The sequence below is a fragment of the Ursus americanus genome, chromosome X (assembly GCF_024610735.1).
Source record: "Ursus americanus isolate L20-20 chromosome X, mUrsAme1.1.p, whole genome shotgun sequence".
Taxonomy (NCBI): domain Eukaryota; kingdom Metazoa; phylum Chordata; class Mammalia; order Carnivora; family Ursidae; genus Ursus; species Ursus americanus.
In genome coordinates, this window is record NC_142164.1 from 111,233,380 (window position 1) to 111,253,881 (window position 20,502).

The 20,502-nt window shown below is 45.7% G+C and overlaps 1 protein-coding gene across 3 annotated transcripts in view; it reads left to right on the forward strand.

Annotated features, from left to right (window-relative positions):
• Positions 1-977: 977 nt before the first annotated feature.
• Positions 978-20,502, forward strand: part of ASB9 (ankyrin repeat and SOCS box containing 9) — a 32,826-nt gene continuing 13,301 nt past the window's right edge. The window contains exons 1-3 of one of the 3 annotated variants that reach the window (XM_087859894.1): positions 978-3,346; positions 7,594-7,803; positions 15,423-15,502. In XM_087859894.1, coding sequence (XP_087716020.1) covers positions 7,713-7,803; positions 15,423-15,502 — 171 coding nt within the window. In that variant the 5' untranslated portion in view covers positions 978-3,346; positions 7,594-7,712. Of the gene's footprint in view, positions 3,347-6,969; positions 7,804-15,422; positions 15,503-20,502 lie in introns of those variants that run through there. The other 2 variants (XM_045805057.2, XM_087859893.1) reach the window with 2 other exon arrangements.

Genomic DNA, 20,502 nt, shown 5'->3' on the forward strand with positions numbered 1-20,502 from the left:
TTCCCCTCCCGCTCTCTTTTTCTTCTTTTCCACTCGTTCCCCTTCTGCTTTTCCCATTGCTAGCTCTTCTTTCTCGCCTCCTCCTTTTTGTGAAGTTGGAACATGGAAGTTGGATAGACCTTTAATTGTTTTAAGTACTACTGTCGTGGTTCCGTGACTAGAGTCATATTAGCTTCTAAGAAGAAAATTTTCTCTCAAATGATCCTAAGGTTTGTTCCAAACATGTATTTTTCCCCCAGTTTTTCTAGCCCTTTGATTCTCAACTGGGGACAATTTTGCCCTCCCCCCCAACTTAGGGACATTTAACGGCAAAGTTTGGAGACAATTTTAGTTGCCACGACCGAGGGAGGGGTGCTACTGACATCTAGTGGGTGGAGGTCAGAGATGCAGCTAATCATCCTGTGACCAGGGCAGCTCCACACAGCAAAGCATTATCAGTCCAAAATGCCAGTAGTGCTGAGATTGAGAAACATTGCTCTAAACCTGGGCTATTCGGTACAGGAGCCGTAAGACACATTAGGCTGTCGATCAGCTGAAATGTGTCTAGGCTGAATTGAGACGCGCTGTAATATAAAAAAAATACCGTGTTTTGAAGATTCAGTACAAAACATGTGAAATAATAATTTTGATGTTGATCACACATTGAAATGGTAATAATTTGAATATATTAGGTTAAATAAAATTCATCATTAAAATTAATTCCACTTCTTTTTACTTTTTATTTATTTTTATTTTTTTTTTATTTTTTTAAAGATTTTATTTATTTATGTGACAGAGAGACAGCCAGCGAGAGAGGGAACACAGCAGGGGGAGTGGGAGAGGAAGAAGCAGGCTCACAGCGGAAGAGCCTGATGTGGGACTCGATCCCGGATCGCCAGGATCACGCCCTGAGCCGAAGGCAGACGCTTTAAGGACTGCGCCACCCAGGCGCCCCTCTTTTTACTTTTTAAATGTGACTACCATACAATTTTAAATTATACACGTGGCTAACATATTTCTGTTAGTACTGTTCAAGACCTTTTTCTGATTTTCACAACTTTGGAATATCAAGTTAATTTAGTTAACTACCTGGGAACAAAAGGTTAAATTATTTTAAATTCCTATTTAACATCACATTCCAAAAACAAATCTTGGTTTTCTGAAAATGTTAAAAAAAATTTCAAATGCTCTAACATACTAAAAGAAAATGTTCATGAATATACATGAAAGGGAAGGTCTTTTCTAAGCCTAATATCAAAGGCAGAAACTTTAAAAGAAAATACTGATAAATTAAAATACATATCATAGATATTCAGTAATTAAAATATATATCATAGAACATTCAGGAATTGTAGTTTCTATCTTCAAAGTGTTCTCCTGAGCGCATTTTTTGGTCAACTTACATCTTGTTGAATGTCTGAGCTCTGTGTTAAGCCCCAGGATGTCCTAGGATATTCCATCTGTCTGTGGCCCCAAGGAAGTCGAGGATCCTGCTGTTCCATCTGCTTTCTGAAACTGCAGACCATGAATTTCACGAATCATTTGTACGTACCTTCCAGCTCTGGTAGGTGTGTTTTGTGTGTGTGTGTGGCGGGGGCGGGGGGACACTTTAATTCTGAACTGAGTCCCAAGAGACCACTTACCAGTCCGATCCTTCTGACTCCAGAAGGATGTGGATGCAGAACAGGTCCAGATCCCTGTGTCTTGGAGCTGTTGTGCTGTTTTATGATTTATGAATATAGAGTTTGGACATGAGGTGGTCTTTAAATTCCCTGTGAGTCCTACAGTCCATCAAGCTAGAATTAGACCATCAGATGGAATCCTCTGATTTATACGATATTACATTGCTTGCTTTTGGGGGGGTTCTTAACTCTAATCTAGATTATTTCATTTTTCACGGGATGTGGGATGTTTTATTCCCCAAATGGTGTAATTTTCTACAATTTCAATCATATTTGAAGTGCTCTAGGATGACTTTTCAATTAATTCATTCAATACATTTTTCCCCAGCATCTATTATGTGCCAGGCACCAAGGCTCTGAAAAAGATGGACAAGGTCCTTGCCCTCGACAAACTTATGCGTTACTGGAGGCAACAGGGACTAAAGCAACACATACGTACATATCATCGTGTCAGGAAAGTGGTAAGACAAATAAAGCAGATTGGGGTAACGAGAGCTACTCTTTTAGATAAGGTAATTAGGCAAGGTCCCTGGCAGGGTGACTGAATTGTGAAAGAACTCCTCAGGCATGTGTCTAGAATTTATTAGTTCATTTTTACTGTGAAGGTTTTAGTGACTTTTTTCAGTATATCACGTTTGTTGTTTTGTTTTGCTTTCTATGCCTGGTTTAATGTCGTGGTCCTGTTATAAAAGTATTTTTGATTCCTGCTTTTCCCCCAAACCATGTTGTAATGATTTTCTAAATTTCAAACCCTTTGAATCTATCCTCTCAAATGGCTGCATCATATCCCTTAGCTATTTCCATGTTGTTGGAATACTTAGATTACTTCTAATTTCTTGCTGTTACAAGTAACACTAGTGTGAACTTCCTTTTTTTTTTAAATTTATTTATTTGACAGAGATAGGGACAGCCAGCGAGAGAGGGAACACAAGCAGGGGGAGTGGGAGAGGAAGAAGCAGGCTCATAGCGGAGGAGCCTGATGTGGGGCTCGATCCCATAACGCTGGGATCACGCCCTGAGCCGAAGGCAGATGCTTAACCGCTGTGCCACCCAGGCACCCCCGAACTTCCTTTTTTAATAAATCTTTTTAAATGTTTGAAGTATTTCTTAGAAGATGTTCAGAAGAGGTATCTACCGATTAGGAAAACTATTTAAAATAATAGTTAAAAATAATTGGAAAGATTACACGATAAATCACTTTAAGGGAAAAATATTTTCATAACCACACAGATCTCCAGTATTACCTATCCATGTACCATGTGTCTCTCTATAGAGACACCTAAGACGTCAATCTCTATACCCTGTGTCTGTCTGTCTCATCTGTCTACCCATCCATCATTTATCTGACTATATTCCTCATCTGCCTTGACCCATTATTTTTTAAAAAAGTAAGCTTGCCTGTTTTATTTGAAGACTTAAGCCTCAACTCTTTCAACATCCCTTAAAGTACTTAAAAGGTGAGGTATGTCATTCAACATCTCTGTTTTTCCTGTGTTTTTTATTAAGGGACCGTTTCTCCCAAAGTGATTCTGCTCCCTGATATGTCTACTGTCACCTTGTCAAAGAAACCTGAGGCTTACAGATGATACTTTTCTCAGTAACAACGCTCATGGCTGAGACAATTTGACGCACGTACCACGACGAGAACGGCGGAGGCTTCCGAGACGTTGCCCGAAGCTGGCAGGGTGAGGGGTGAACGGTGGATGAACAGCTTGCTGGGGGAGGGCGCGCTCAGTGTCGGAGGACCTCCCGAGCTGACCCGTCACAGATGGCTGCCAGTGGCTGCTCCCTCGAGGACACTTGCACGTGGTGTCGATGATCTCCTTTCTTCAGCGGAGCTGGCACTAGGACGAACACATGGGTCACACTCAGAACAGCAGCTCCCTACTTTAACACGGGTTTCACCTGTAAAACATGTACCCAGATTTTAATTTTTATGTGATACATTCTCCCCCACCGCTGTTGTTTTGAAACTTCCCCAGCCTACAGAAAAATGACAAGAAGAATACAGTGAACATTTGGATACCCATCACCTCAGTTCACCAATTTTTAGCATTTTGCCGCATTTGCTTCTCTGTGTGTCTGCACACACGTGTGTATACGTACATACATGTGTGCATGGGTGTGCACACGCCTGTAGAATTATGTGTATGTGAACCATGTATAGTGAATACATATACCAATAGTTTTTTTAAAGATTGATTTATTTTTGAGAGAAGGAATCTCAAGCTGACTCCCCACCGGGCACAGAGCCCACTGTGGGCTTGATCCCACGACCCTGAGATCACAACCCAAGCTGAAATCAAGGGTCTGGAACTCTTAACCTACGGAGCCACCCAGGTGCCCCTGTACAAATAATTTTAAATGAGCCATTCGTGAGTCAACTGTGGAAGTCCTGAGTCTTCCCCAAGGCCAGGATTAGCTGAGGCAAGTGTTGCAAAAAAATTTAAGGGGGCACCCAGAAACTCTTATCATCAAAGTAAATATTGTAGTGCAATCTTTAAAAAAACCCGACATTACAGAAAAAAGCCCAGGATGATCAAAAATATCAAAAATTTTTAATAAAGACGGGCTGTGGTTTGTTTTACGGGCTTACATAATTGTGCAAGGAGAGGAGTGTTTCCAACCAGCTGGAGGTCCTGGGACATGTGGCTGTTGGGTTTATGAGGCATGACGGTGGCTTGTGAGCAGATTAGGCAATGAGGGCTTTCTATATTCTCACGTGTTTTGACTGTAGAGCTTGCATTAGCTTTTTGTCTTTGGTGCACAATGTGTCAGAGGGGCAGGCATTCCTCCCTCTGCATGTGGCTCTGCCCCAGCCCTCGAGCACGCGACTCCTTAGGAGCGCAGAGTTTCTTTTGTACCGCCCGGTGAAGTCACCACGGGCAGGAGGCTCGACGGCGATGCACTTGTGACTATGTGGCATCAGTCCCTATTTAAGTTTCGGGGATGGTGGCATTGATGTCTTTTAGGTCTTACCGCCCCCAACACCCCCCCCCCCAGGCAGGATCTGATCAAGGATCATGTACTTTTTTCTCCTTTAAGCTAGAAAGCCTCCCCACCCCCACTTTTGTCTTCCGCGCCACTGGCAGTTTTGAAGACTCCAGCCCCATTGTTATGCAGACTAGCTCTCAATTTTGATTTGCCTGATTGTTTTCCTCGAGAATAGGCATTAGGCTGGATTTTAAAGAACACGTCCTTGTTTGGATCTTACCGCACTGCTAGACGGAGTGAAGGAGTGACTGCATTCCCAAGTAGCAACTGTCAGCCAGCTCAGCATGCAGAGCCAGCTATGCAAGGACAACAGAAACAGCTAGGCGTTTGGCGGGTGGCGCAGATCATTCCAAATTAGCAGAGGAGATGTGTACCTTTGGGGTTTTAAAGGTTTTGTGCTAGAAAAGTTGCTGGCTGGAATGACAAGAGGTTTCTGCTCCTGGGCCGACTTTAACTGATGGGAGGTGACTTTCAAGGCTCCCCAAGGCCTCGGGGCCGGGGCGGGGGTGGGGGGAGAGTCTTGCAGTCCATGAGTGGTGTCAGCCGTGGACATCTAGGTGAGGGGTGCAGAGGCACTGGCTGAGCGTTAAGACTGCACCTGATAAAGAATGACTGTGGCCTTAGTGCTGCCGCAAGCCATAATTCTCTCTTCTTACCTAACCTGGGCCAAGTTTCCTGAACAGGCGCACACACGCATGTACGCATGCGCGCACGAGGACTGACTGGAAGTTTGTAAGGTGTCCTTCTCTTGGGGTAAGCCCACCCATTCCTCTATAATCACAGCTCATACACATGTAAATCAACTTTATCCCCATACAGACCCTTAAAAATGCATGGCCTTCTCTAGTAATGGTTTTTGAATTCCTGACTGAAGTGTGGCTGAAGAGTTAAATAAAAAAATCAGGTCCCATCCTCCACTATTCACGGGAGGTGACCAACAGTATAAATGTAGCAAGAAGGTTAAAAGCTGATTAATTCCCTCCCAGGTACTAAGGCAACAACCTGGAAATCCTCTTTATTGTCATTTTGGACAATAAATTTGGATATGGAAAAGTGCTATCTTCTTGGAGTTTAATTAAAAGTAAATAAAGAAGCTGTACCATGAAGACTTTACTCAAAGAACAGGGATAATATTCAGGATCCCCATGGTGCCTCTCTGTTTAACTCCTTGTCATCCAGTCTACCTTGGGAATACATTTCTCAGTCTCTGCCAAATGCAAGTTTTATAGTTCTTCGAATCTTTCCTGATGTTGCAGTGAACAATGCCTATGCCTGTGGCCTGTTCAGATAATTCTGGAAAGAACCGGACGGCAGTTTGGCAGTGTTTCTATCAATCTTAAAGGAACAGCCCCTTTTTTCAAAATGAAATTTGTATTGAGGTAATTGTGCATTTGCATGCAGTTGTAAGCAGTAATACAGAGAGTTCTGCCGCGGCTTTGCCCACGTTCCCCCAACGACAGCTTTCTGCAAACCTTGAGTACAACGGAGCTCGACCGTGACACAAGCCACCGACCTCATTCAGAATTCTCCAGTTTGGCTTGTAGTCACTTCTGTGTGTGTCTTTAGTTCTGGACAAATCATTGCACGTGTGGGAGCACACCTCTGACCTGGCATTCCCACTCTTAGGAATCTCTCCTCCAGAAACATTTGCAGTTGTGCACAAAGCCCCTGAGACAAAGATATGGACTGCGATGTGTTTGTGGTAGTAAAGAAATGGTAACAGTCTGCTTCCATCACAGGGGAATAGTGAAATATTTGGGGCCCAAGATGGAATGCTACACAGTAATGAAGAAAGAAAGGGACAGCTATATGCGCGGGGAGAGATCTCGAAGATAAAACAAGTGTGAGAGGCATAGAACAAGATGGTAATATAATTACATTTATGTGAATAATGTAAAGGGATAAGTGTGTACCCATATGTTTGCACAGAAATGCATTTAAAACATGAAGGGCAGTGGCTGCCACATGTTTCATTTCAGGCAGGATCCCTAAAACAGCTACCTCTTTGGCATTAAAAAAAAAAAATCTGCAGTCATTTCACAGACTGCGCCTGAGACTAACTCAGAGCCTTCCCTCCCTGGGAAGAAAAATGCCCTTCACCTGGAAAAGAGGCCCAGTGGGAGTCTCGGGAGGGCCATCAGCCCGCAGCAGCACCCAGGGGTGCCGGGAGCTGTTTTCGTAAAGGCAAGCGGGCGAAACCTCCCCAGAGTAAAACTTTTTATAATTAACAAAGTAGTAGGTTTCCCCCGCAGGCCATGCAGCCACCCATTTCCCAATAACAACCATTAATTATTTATTTAGAAGTTAAAATACAGTGTGGGGAGGAAGGGCGAAGCAGGATGCCCAGTGAAATCCTCGTAGTCAGAGGGAAGAAAATAGAAGTTCTGGCCAAAGGGGCATTTTTGTAACATATAGACACATTTTCCCATAAGAAACTCCCAGAAAAATTGAAACCACATGTGCAGATGGCCAGGGCGTGCTGTGCATGTTGCTGTGCAAGCGATTCAGCGGGGCTGCAGCAAAACCAGCTTTCTCAGCTCTTGGGTTCTGGGGCTTTCTCAACAATGAGAAGCCCCCAAAGAACAAGCAGATCCCAGCAGAGCGAACAACGTTGCAGCAGGGAGTGGTTTCCTTCACCCCCACCCTGTTTGTTCCCTTTGCTCTCCAAAAGTTACAAACTGGCTTTCCTTCCTGATAAACCAAGGCTTCCTCACTGATTGGTCTCAGTTTGGGAAAGGACGTGACATCAGCAACTTTGCAGACTTGGGGCTTGGGGGGCCGTTGTGAGCTTTGGCCAACCTCCAGCCAGCTAGGTGGAGCGTGCGTGCGTGCATGTGTGTGTGTGTGTGTGTGTCTGGGCGCGTGCGTCTGACCACAGGTAGTGTGCTCAGATTACCCTGCCTGTTCTGTTCTCTGCTGTTCTCTGCCGTCTGACCAGGACGGTACGGCTCGACCAGCCACAGCACTGGAATTCCCAGGAGCAGGGGGAGCATGGAATTTGGACTCTCCTGAGCAACTGAAGTGGAGCACAGAGCTGGCCCGGCCCAGGAGAGCACCATGGACGGCGAACCGGGGGGCAGGAACAGCAAGTCCCCGAGGCCAGGAGACCCTCCTGACACCAGGCTCCTTGCAAACCCGTGGATGGGGGGTGAGTGGACGGGCTGTGGAATCAGAGTGCTGGGGAGGCTGCCTAACGTGCTGAGGAGAGGAGAGGGCGGGCTGATTTCAGTGGCCCTGTCTGAGGTGTGTCCACAGCTTGGAAGATGTATGTCCTTTACACGGTGGTTCAAAAAAGGTGTGCACCTCTATCTGCAGAGTCCTAGAGACCGCACTAAGTCGACTGTCACAGCTTATTCACCGGTAGAAACTTCCGCTCCCAAAGAATTCTCTTTTGTGGGCCAGAGGTATCACATATATTACATCAGAGGTATAAAACTTATATTTAAATAGGATAGTTTTACTGCCAAGACATTATTAAAAGGTCTTAGGTATTTGGCATTTAGGCGGGGCCGGGTTTATAAATGATGTCCAAACACTGAGTACTGATTGATTCACTTTAAAAGCAGACTTCTTTTTTTTTTTTTTAACTTTGGAGAAGCATCTTGGATGATTCTCACCTGTCAGGTGGTGTCTTCACTATAAAGCCTCATGCCTCTGGGCAACTGTCATTTTTGGTGAACATTCAACAGGTGCCTGAAAGGATTCTGAAAAATGGGTCTAAGCATTAGAGGAGCGATGCTGACATTCGGATTCATATTACTAGCAAGGCTGCCCACAGCACTTGTCTATCAGAGGGGCAATATGCAGGGACCCAGAAGTCAGGCAGGATTTATTACTCTCCTGTCGTACAGCTGCCGAAAGGCGAGGAGAAACCAGAAGAAATTAACAAAATGCCTTCCCTCCCACTAACGACTGCTTCGGTCCTTCATTCATGTATCCAATTTTGCTGCTAAAAGGAGCAGAGCTTTCAACAGTGAGTAGGATTTGCATCTGCAAAGGCAGAACTGGATTAATCAGATTTTTTGAGCCCAAACTTGGAGGAGTAGAAAGCAGAGTGGCACCAAAAATTGCTTTTAAAAAAATGAATTTGGTAAATATATTTTTCAAGCAGCAAATTGTATTTCCGGGTTCATGTGGGAAAGAATCTGTAATCTGGATGACTTGCACGTGATTATTTTACACCTAAGTATGATGTTTATTTTTATTTCCACTCCAGAGAGGGGTGGCAGCCACTTTTCACTGATTAGGGTTTCTAAAGTTCCTAATCTCCATTTGGGGCCGGATCAGTGGGTGGAGGCGGGCAGGCGCCTGTATACTTAAAGGTCTAGTGCTTAGAAAGTGGATAGAGGGTCACAAGTAGGATGCAGAGAGTCTTAGGGAGTCCGCCGAGGGCAAGTTTGGAGAGATGAACTTGATCATGGAGCTGCGGAAGGCTCGGACGAGTGAAGCCTTCATGAGGCAGGGAGTTGAGAGCCATCGATGGTTCTGGAGTGGAGATCGGGCAGTAATGAAGGCTGTTAAGTGAACCTGGTGGCCAAAGTGAGGCTGGATAGTGGGATCACGGGAAGTTCTTGCACTAATCTGCTGCTTCTCCAGCTCTCATGCAAGGGCGTCACCCGGAGGGCTTGCTCGCATGCAGATGGGTGGGCCCCACCCCCGGAGCTTCCGAGGCCCTGGTAGGCCTGGGTGAGGCCTGGGAGTCTGCATTCCTAATAAGCTCCCAGGCGATGCTGATGGTGCTGTTTGGGGACCAGGCTTGGAGAACCATGCACTCACTATCTCAGCATGGAGCTTACACTTGGATCGAACGTTGGAAATGACAGAGAAATGGGAAACGGGTGACTATTTCAGAGGAGAGAGCAGCCAGGCTGTTGCTTGATTAAATACCGGGACGAAAGGAGGGAAGGCAGCTGAAACTAGTTTTGAAGCCTAAATTAATGTCAGCCAAGGGGGCAAGGTACGAGAGAAGTTGGGGACAGGAGCTGACGTGGGAGCCAAGTGAGGAAGGGAGGATAGGGCTTCTGCTTTGAACATCAAAGTACCAATGCCGCTGCCCGGCGCACAGCATGACCATGTGGCCCGGACGCTGGGGAATGCGAGGGGTCGGGAAGCCGAGACCTCAGAGTATTCTGCGGGGGCTGTGCTGAAATCCTGGGAAAGGAGAGCTGGTCTGATGGCCCACAGCTGAGAGCCAGGGTTGGGCCCCGGGGCCAGGCCTGCAGGTGAGCACGTAGGACCAGTGAGAGAAGCAGGAAGAGATTCAGTGTTGGCATTCCCCAAGAGCTAAAGGAATAGGAGTTTCCAAAGAAGCAGGAGTCACAAGGGCAGATGGCAGGACACCTCTGCTCTCCTCCTTCCTCGTTTCCTGCCTCTGACTGGCCAGGTCCCCCTTATCTTCCACCCCTCAGCCCTGCCACTGCCACCACGAAGCCCTCCTGGGCTCTCTGCTGCTCCCTTCCCGAGTGGAGCCCAGCTCCCCTTGCTTTGTTCCAGCCTTGCCCCTTGCGCGTAACCTCAGTTCTAGCCCAATTGCATCTGTTTGTGCTTCTGAAGTCCTGACCTTGGCGAGGTGTGGAACGTGAAGTATTCCGAACGCTGTTTCCCAAAGGCCCTGCCGAGAGACTCAGCTCAGGTGAAGCGTGTCCCCTGGCACAGGACCAGGTCGGGGTTAACGAGGGCCCAGGTGTGGTTCGTCTGGGGAACTTGGCTGCTCCCTTTCTCCCTTGCAGGTCTTTCTCTGACTCCTACTCTGAGGCAAGGGAGGAAAGGGTAGGCAGATGGCAACCAGCTCTTCGCAGAGATTGGTTTAATAGTTTAAGGAGAATGTCTTTATTTTCCTGAAAATACCTTGTTATGTATGGGTTGAGTTGTGCCTCCCCAAAGGATGTTGGAGCCCCAACCCCCATTACCTCAGAATGTGACCTTATTTGGAAGTCGGGTCGTTGCAGATGTAATTAGTTAAGATGAGGTCATACTGGAGTCGGGTGGGCCCTAATTCAATGACCGATGTCCTCAGAAGAAGAGAGGAGAAAGGGAGAAGACCTGTGACAGCAGAGGCAGAGATTGGGGTGACGCGTCTAACAAGCCGAAAAACCCAGTAAAGATGGCCGGCCACCACCTGAAGCTACAAGAGGCAAAGAAGAAAGGATTCTTCCTTAGGGCCTCTGAAGAGAGCATGGCCTTGACAACACCTTCCTGCCTTCCAGCCTTCAGAACTAGATGACAATGAATTTCTGTCGTTTGAAGCCAACCTCGTTAGGGCAGCTCTAGGAGAGCGATGCATACCTCCTCTTAGCAACTCGTACTCCTTATGGTGGAGGAGAAACTAGACATCACCCATGACGCACCGAGCAGGTCCCCACTCCTGCAGGTTTTTGTAGAAAGGTCTTTCCTCCCGAAATCGAGCCCACCCTGTAGAGAGTGGGCTCGCATTTAAGGAGGAGACAGGCGCGAACGGGCACGGAAAGGAAGCAAGCCCATGTGCTCATGGTGGATCTTGAGATATCAGGGCGCTTCGGCGGGGGCAGGTTTTCTGGGGAAACCTGCCTGACCAGCCAGAATGGGTGCTGCTGTGAGGTCCCTGTGGAGAAAGCAGCCTGAGAGAGAGACACAGACGGACACCGGGAAAGAAGAGGCTGGGCAATGGGGCTGGAGAAGGAATTACAGTGGACAGGTCTGACTTGCCCAAGAGCTGCCTCAGTGGGCCTTTCTGTTTCCTGTTTCTGACCACGAGGCTCTGCCTCTCTTCCTCTTCTTTTTGTTTGTCCTGATACCCAACCAGGGTCCATCGTAATTGTGAGCACAGCCCCCACTCCCTCTGTGTCTCGGTGCACACCCCTGAGCCCCCCTCGCCACGTCCCGTAGACCGAAGGCAGACGCTCCCACCCTCTCACGGCCACCCAACCTCCCCTTCTGCCCCTTGACCTCGCAAAATGTTTCCCAGGATGGAGACAGATTTATGCCACTGCCTCAGAGCTTCGGTAGTAGCTCTTCTCAGAATGTACCAATTAGCGCCTTTAAAATCTCTTCTGAAATAATGGAAATTAAAAAAAATCATTCCAGAATTGCAATAAAGATGAAATGGCAGCCTTCCTAATGCGCTGCAGGGTTTGACGGCGGCTCGATTTAAGAGGAAGGCAGGTGTAATGGCCCTAATTGGAGGACTGGTGGAGTGGGTTTGTGAGGAGAGCTGCCTGCCCCATTTTCACCTCGAGCTCGGCTGCGGCATCTGTGGCGTTGCCAATGACCCCATTTGGCATTGATTTTCTGGCAGTCAAACCAGTAGACCCTGGCTGAGCAAGTGTTGGGGAAGAATCCTTAATATATCCTCAGGGCTTGGGTGGTGTGTCGTGTACAGATAATGGCCCTTGAGTTTCAGAGGCGGTGGTGGGGTCAGTGGAAGAGGAGATGGTGACCTTGAGTCCCTTCTTCGTCCAGTTCCCTACTGGGAGCATTTCTGTGTTCTGGGGGAAATCGGTCCCCTTTCCTGCCCTGTCTGCTCTCTGGTGGTTAGCAGGAAGGCAGGCAAAGCTGTTTCTGGGTGTAATTGCACATGTTGTCTATAGCTCATTGCCTGCTTGGGTGTGGGCTCTGGAAAACCCTAGAGAAACCTCTTCCTGATCTTCCCAGGCAGGAGCACATAAGGTGTATGCCTCAGCTGTCTCTCCAGTGTTTTTAAGAGCTGGAGAGAGAGAGCGTGTGTGTGTGTGTGGACTAGTCCGTGTTGCAGATTACGGTGTTTACTAAACCATGTGTGTGTATGTATGCATATAGATACGTATCTCCACGCTCTCGATGCTAGAAAAATGTCAACCTTCCCACCATCATGGTTTTCAGTCTTCACACAATCACTCAGTTGTTCAGAGACCAGCTGAGGCTGACGTCCTTGTATAAATCTGAGATGAATTTTGCCTTTGGCAGGACCCATGTTTTTCTCCTGGGCAGGAGTGATCGACACATTATGATAGGCTTACCGAACCCTAGTCTGAAATGACTTCCAATGAGAAAGGTGCTGACGGGAATATAAAGAGGTACGACCCTTTTGGAAGAGAGTTTGGAAGTTCCATAAAAGGCTAAACATTGGGTGACCATGTCCTACAGCACTTCCACTCCTAGGTATGAAGCCAAGAGAACTGAAAACAGCCACGCACAGATTTGCTCATGGATGTCCATAGCAGCGCCGTTAATAGGAGCCAAGAAGTAAAAACAACCCAGGTGTCCATCAACTGACAGGTGAATAAGTAAAATGTGATCTTATCTCGACGGTGGGTATTATTTGGCCTTGGAAAGCGATGAAGTACTGATAGGTACTAGAATGTGGACGAACCTTGAGACATGACACTAGGTGGAAGAAGTCAGCCGTAAAGGACCACGTCCCGTACGATTCCATTTACGTGAAATGTTCAGCTTGGCAGATCCATGAAGGCAGACAGTATATAAGTGGCCACCAGGTGTCGGGGAAAGTGAAACTGGGCAGTGACAGCTAATGGGCGAGGGGTTTCTTTTGGGGATGATGAAGGTGTCCGAAAATGGACAGCGTAGTAGGACGGTTGTACGGCTCTGTGAGAACCAATGACTGGTACACGTTAGGGGCGTGAATTGTATGGTATGTGGATTATGAGTCAATCACGTCGTTAGAGAGATGTAGATGGTCAGCCGCTCACCACGTGCACCAGGACAACACCCTGCGCTTCTCAGTGACACAGACTGTGTCTGCTTTGGAAATCCCACACTCTAACGCAGGGGGACCAAACCGCAGGTGACCTTTTTTATTCCTCTTAGAGGAGTACGTGGTTCTTTATTTACGGTAAATGGAAGGAGTAATGGTTTCAAGACGAACGAACAGAAAGTAAAGCCCGTTTTTGTCTCTGGTTGATAATATAATTGCATCGTTTTTATGAAATCTGAACAGAGTTACAATTTAGGACCCAAATTACCTGCCCGGACTGTTTAGGCTGTCAGCTCTAATTAACCGAGCTCGCTTTAAGAAAGGGGAATGTACCAGCTAGGTTTCTTAGCAGCTGAACACTTGGAAGGAAAAATGGATTAATCATCACACACATGGTGAACCATTAGGGTACATTTGCAAATGTCTTTTAAAACAGATCTTCCAAACCTTTTTTCAGTTGTTGGCTCTTCTTCTCACTCAGGATTCGGCGCACATTTGTATTTTGCATCAGCACCGACAGTGCAGAATTAGTTGTCCTTTTAATTCTAATTTGGAGAGAAGTCTTTCCGTATCTGCAGCCTCGAGGGTAGGCTCCAAGCACTAGAAACAGCAATATTTTTTTCCTGAGAGAATCAGGAACCTCAGAGACTGCTGCGAGGCCATGAAGTTTCTACTGAGCGTAAGGTTTTGGAGGTAGGAAAAGCCATTTCACGTAAGGAACTCGTAGGGACCCCCGAAGGAAAGCGTTGGATGGACTGCGTGTCTGTAGGCTCGTTCAGCTGCCTCTTACCTATCAATGCTTCACGAATCCATCTGGAAGGATGGTAATTTGCTCCCTAGGACAGATTTTCCAGGGCCTCGATAGCTCCAGATAGCAGGCGGACCTCAGCCAACGCGTGTTAAGTACAAAGTGTTCTAGCCACCTCCTTTCTGGCTTTTCGGTCGGTAAGGCATTAGTAACTGCCCTGCTTCCCCAGGTCCCCGTAGCTTTTAGGAGCCCCTGGTTCCTTTACAAGGCGTGGCTGCTGCAGACCATTCTGCCTTGTTCGTGTGTAGCGTGTTAGGCAGGCAGGCAGGGTGAAGCAAGCTCGGATGAAACGCCTCACATTCTGATTTCCTGTGTTTGTTCTAGAAATCAGACACAGCTTGAGAGGAGGAAAATGCAGGTCTCTGTCTCATTCAGGTTGCCTCCACATTCAATTAGAGAGAGGAAAACATTTAATGTGTTGGGACAGGGTTTACAGGCTTCCTTCCGCGGAATGTGTATTCTTTCTCTGTGGTCGTGAAATACGTTTGCTATTTGAAATAGCAGTGATGAGGGGGTATAATCAAGACTCTGCCTGATGGCAGGGCAGGATAATGATAGTAGCTAATAGGTATTGAGCTGTGGGTAAGTTTATTACTGTCCTTACGTGACAGGGAAGGAAACTGAGGCTCAGAGCCTGTCCACGGACCCACAGCTCAGGAGCGGCCAAGCGGGTCTGAATCCAGAGCTCTCTTAACCACACCGGCATGCTACCTTTTGGGGTAAATCATGTTCCCGTTACAAGGTCAGACTGAACTCTACTTTGTGCTTGATATTGGGATAGGAGGTAGTTCATAAATAGATAGGGTTCTGTTTAGATCTGATTTCAAACCTAATGGTGTATGTAATGATGTCAGTACTACTATTAGTATGTGGCGCTGTTTGCTGAGATACCAGAGTTCGGATTTCATGCGGGAAGCTAGACTGGCAACCACAGCTTAACACGCTAATGCTGCTGATTAGTGAAGCTCTCACTTAACTAAATGGACCATTTGCCTTTGAAACCAGTGTGTAAATGGAAGTCCAGTAGTCCGTCATCCCAATCTATCTCTTTTGTCCTCAGCTGGGAGACTGGCTGTCGTTCTTTCTTTAGCTATCTCGACATTTCAAATAAAATGTGTACTGGGAGCATCAACAGAGGGGAGAAATGCTGAAGGGCTCATGGGAGTCTTGGTTGATTGACTCCAAGCTCTCCATCCAGGAAGACCCTTTGGGCTCTTCTTGACGGGGGAGGATGCGCCTTGGGTCTATAGTGTGTTAGCACGATGTAACCCGTTCCTCCCTTTCCGTGTAGATGTTGTGTCTGATTGGTCTCCTGTGCACGAAGCTGCCATCCACGGACGTCTGCTCTCTCTGAGGAACCTCATCAGCCAGGTACATGGATTTTTTTGGGGAAAAAGATAAATATTAAGCATATCTATCTCTTGCTCACCATGCTGAGAAAAAATTATAATCTGATTTATTAAGATAGAAATTTCCTCTTTGGCAAAATGAAGTGAATCCTGTCCCCTTTAACCATTTCTTTATCGGGAGGCTGGCACCAATACTAGAATTTACTAAATTCTATGCGCATAATAGGTACTATTATACCTACTGGGTGAATAACTGAGATCAGTGCATTCGAGTTACCCTCGCTTTACTCGATAGACTGTGTTCTTGAAAATTATCACCTGAAACAGTTTTTCTCAACTGGGGCAATTTTGTCCCTTAGGGACATTTGACAATGTCTGGAGACAGTTTTGGTTGTCACAGCTGGGAGTGGGGGTTGGGGGGGTGCTACTGGCATCGAGTGGCTAGAGACCAAGGATGTCATTGACATCCTACGTTGTGCAGGACAGCCCTCTACATCAGAAAACTATCCAGCCCCAAATGCCGGTAGCGCTGAGGTTGAAAACCCCTGATGTAAAATAAATGCTTGAAAATGTCTTTTAAAATATGTAATCTTACCATTTTGAAGATACTTTCAGTCTTACGGAACCTCTAGCTGATAGTGGCTCTGCCCAGTTTGATAACCAGTTTCTCTGCTCCCCAGGTGTAATTTCAAGTACACATTAATTTGAGTTTTGCTGGTTCGAAATTATTGGGAACTTAAGCAAAGACACTTGTAAAAAAAAAAGCGATTGAAATCAAAATTCTAATAAAAGTTTTTGTTCAGAATGTTCTGTTTTCAGAAAAGACTGTAGTCTTTCAGGTGGGAGCTCTTGGCCCTTTCCGTACCATGGACCCTTTGACAGCCTGGCAAGGTCTGTGGACCCCTTCTCAGACTAATGTTTTAAATGCGTGAAACACAATATTGAGACGACCTATCAAATGAGTAAAAGAACAAATGTGACATGGTGATATAAAATGCATTAAATAAGATTTAGCGGCGATTCCAGTGACTACCGTATTTTCTAAGTAGGCTGAGTGCATGTTTTGAGATATTTTAGATGTCTGCAACAATCGAAACACAATAAGAGGGTCTGTGATTCCTCTCAGTGATAGTCCTCTGTGCTGGTATTACCACTGTGGCTTGTCGTCTGGATTCGTAATGGAAGGACATCAGACATCTTAGGTAGTTGTTCGTGAAAATAAATGTTTTAAGTTTAAAAAAATTCCAATTTCATGGACCTATCTAGACTAAGAAATCCTCCCATAAGATAACAATTTCTTTTTTTTATTTAAGTTTTTATTTATTTATTTGACAGAGAGAGACAGCCAGAGAGAGAGGGAACACCAGCAGGGGGAGTGGGAGAGGAAGAAGCAGGCTCCCAGTGGAGCAGGGAGCCCGATGCGGGGCTCGATCCCAGGACCCTGGGATCAGGCCCTAAGCTGAAGGCGGACGCTTAACGACTGAGCCACCCAAGCGCCCCGTAAGATAACAATTTCTAAAGAAAAATTTCAGACTACGTTAAGCCACTATCTTGAGCTGTTTATGGTAGCAGCCTATTATAAATCGAAATTTAGGTAGTAACACATAACTCCAGCTAAAAGCAGTTAAGCTGCTTCTCAGATAAAATGAAACATTTACCTTATTTTGGTAGGATGAAAAATGATCACTGTGGCTTTTATATATCACTTATTAAATTGGACTGATATTCATTTATATTCAGTATTTATATGTCTACTGCACATCAGATGGAACCATATCTTTATCTAAGTTCTGTCACATTATTTGAGCAACTTATCTTCTTGGAACCTCACTTTCTACCTTCATAAAATGAGCATTCCAATAACTACCTGTATCAGTCAGATCTTGCTGGGCAACAACGCAGCCCGAACGGAGGGGCATAATACAATAAACATTTATTTCTGGTCAACGAGTCTTGAGGTCAGCCAGCCTAGGTCGGGCTTGGCTGTAGGCTGTAGCTTGGGGGCGGCTCTCCTGCATTTATCCCGTCCCTTTTTGAGCCGCGGCTACCTGAGGAATTTCGGCTTCATGGCAAAAGGCTGGAGCACAGCAGGGCAAGCCCAGCCATGCAGGGGTACTTCCGGTCTGTTCATGTCACATCTACCAACATCCCGATGTTGGCCAAAGCAAGTCAGAGGACCAAGTCTGAAGTGAAGGCTGAAGGAAGTACATTTTGTCAACGATGAGGTGACGGCAAAGGTGTGAATGTGTTACACTGCTATAGGAGAGTAAAGAATTAAGACCAAAAATTCAGTCCATTAGGTTACCTTATATGGGTCTGCGAGGATTAACTGAAGTGACATCATGTAAATTACCTACTCCAGTTACCGTCATCACACATGGCGTTTATTTTCTGATTACGATCTAATAGCACTTTGGCTAATCAAAGAATAATGACAAACACGGTTGCTAAACCAAACCTATTTTAGGGAGGGAAATAAGACCAATGTTCAAATGTCTATAAAACAAAGAGAAAAGAGAAAGAGGAAAGAAATTCTAATTTTGCCCAAGAATGGAGAAACTGAATCCGTAACTATTCTTCACCATGGCTTCACATTAAAACATCCAGGACGTTTTTAAAAAATAACAATGCCTGGACCTCACTCCAGATATTCTGATTTAAACTAGGGCATTCTTCATACATTGGTAGGTTTTTTTTTGTTTTTTTCACATTTTATTTGAGAGAGCGAGCGAGCATGTGAGTGGGGGGAGGGGCAAAGGGAGAGGGAAAGGAAGAGAGAATCTCAAGCAAATTCCCTGCTGAGTCCAACTCAGGGCTCGATCCCACGACCCTGAGACCATGACCTGAACCAAAATCAGGAGCCAGATGCTTAACTGATTGAGTCATCCAGGTGCCCCCCCCCTGCTTTGGTAGTTTTTAAAAACCTCTTGTAGAACTACTACATTCAGGGATTTTTTTAATAAAAGAGACCATTATGATAGTGTAGGAGAGAGAGAGGCGATTGGATATGAAAGGAGTAGTAGGAGGAAAAAAAAAAGGACCAATAAGTTGGATTTCATTAAAATTAAGAACTTTATCAAAAGGCAATATTTAAAAAGGAAGGAGGCCAGCCACAGATGAGAAAATATTTGTTTTATATATATATATATATATATATATATATATATATATATATGTATATATGTATATATACACACACACACACACCCATCCATCCATCCATCCAATGAAGGGCCCATAATCCTTGTCTAAAATCAATACAAAAAAGATAGGCAACCTGACAGAAAAATGAGCAAGAGACTTGGACCGGCACTTCATAAAAGGGGCTATCCAAATAGTCAATAAATGTATCCGACTATGCTGATTAGTAATTGGGGTAATTCAGATTACAAGTAGGAGATTGTATCACCAGCTCTTCCCAGCAGAAGGGTTAAATGTGAAAAGACAGATGATATCAAGTTTCTTTACCTGTGTAGTGATAACATGCATATTTTCTTTATGATAATTCACTGAGATTTACACTTAGGCTTTATGGACTTTATTGCACTTCAGTAAAACCTTATTTTAAAAAAAGTAGCAGTTTGTTAGGTCAGCAGAAAGCAATTATGATACCACTTGACCATAGTGGGACCTTAATCTGGTGGTTCTCAATCTGCACTGCACATTAGAATCGCCTTGAGATGTCTGGGATAAGGTGGTGCTCTTAAAAATACTGATGCCTGATTTCAGCCTCCTTTGATTATATGACAAATGCTCTGGGGTGCAGCCTGGGTGTCAGGACTTTAAAGGCTCCCCAAGTGATTCCAAGGCACAGCTGAGATCTAGAACCTTAGCAGTAAGTTCTGGCTAAAAGCAAGTGGTGAAGACGGGCTGTTCAGTTCCTTGAATAAAAGTCCTTATGCTGCCCCCTGTAATCCTCAGAGGCTGAGGATCAGATCATAACTGCCTGCAAGTTACAGCATGCCGAGCATACGTCATTTCTGAGTCCTCGTAACAACCTTATAGGGTAGGGACAATTGTCTCCATTTTACAAATGAGGAAACTGAGACTTAGGGAGAGAAGTAACTGGCTCAAGGTCACACTGCTTGTTAGGTGATGGTGCCAGCATTTGAACTTGGGAATCACTCTGCTTACCCTCCCTCTGAGGTCTCCGTCCTAGGTATGAGACAATATAGTGGGACCATTCAGAGAATTCGGGCTGGCGAGACAAGGAGCCCTTTTCAGGGAGAGTTTGGTTGTTGGCAGAGGCTGAGTTTATGTGGTTAGTTGGGTCTCTAGATGCTTATGTCTTAGCAGGGAATTAGAAACGTGTACGGGGCAGAGATTGAGTTTGGAAAGCCGTATACGATATGTAGAGAGTATTGAGAGAAAAAAGAGCCGAGGGCAAATCCTTGAAATGCCTGCATTTAGGAGATGTGAGGAGGAAAAGGACTGAGTTAGTGAGAGAGACAGAAAAAGGACAGTAGGAGGTCAGAGAAAGCGCTTTTGTCAGGGAGAGCTTGGTTTTCGAAGCCAGGGGAGAGGTTTCATGAGCTTGGGATGAATACATAGCAACTTCCAGAAGTGGAGGAGGTGGAGGACAGAGCGAGCTATATTGCATTCGATAAGGAGAAAGTCTCTGGTGATCTTTAAAAGCAGTTTCAGCAGGATTGTGTTGGCAGATGAGAGAAGGGCTAGAAGTAGAGACAATGGGGACAGACTAATTTTGAAAAAAAGGAGGAGGGAAGCAAAGGGGAGAAGGGCATTGGATGGAGGTTTAGTAGGGGGCCTGGAATGAGAATGGGAAGGCTTCAAAACGCAAAAGGAAAGTGTGCCTGAAGAGGAGAGAGCTGGGGAACGCCTGTGAGAAGGCGGCCGAAGGCAAGTCATGAGGTGGTGGAGGGACCGGGTAAGGTCACAGGCTGTTGGGGCGAGCTCAGATGTTTCTTTCTCAAAGAAAGGAGCAATGGAAGAGCAGCAGACTGGAGACATGCAGAGAGATTTTAGGGGTGGGGAGAGAGGAATGCGTGAAGTCCTCACATC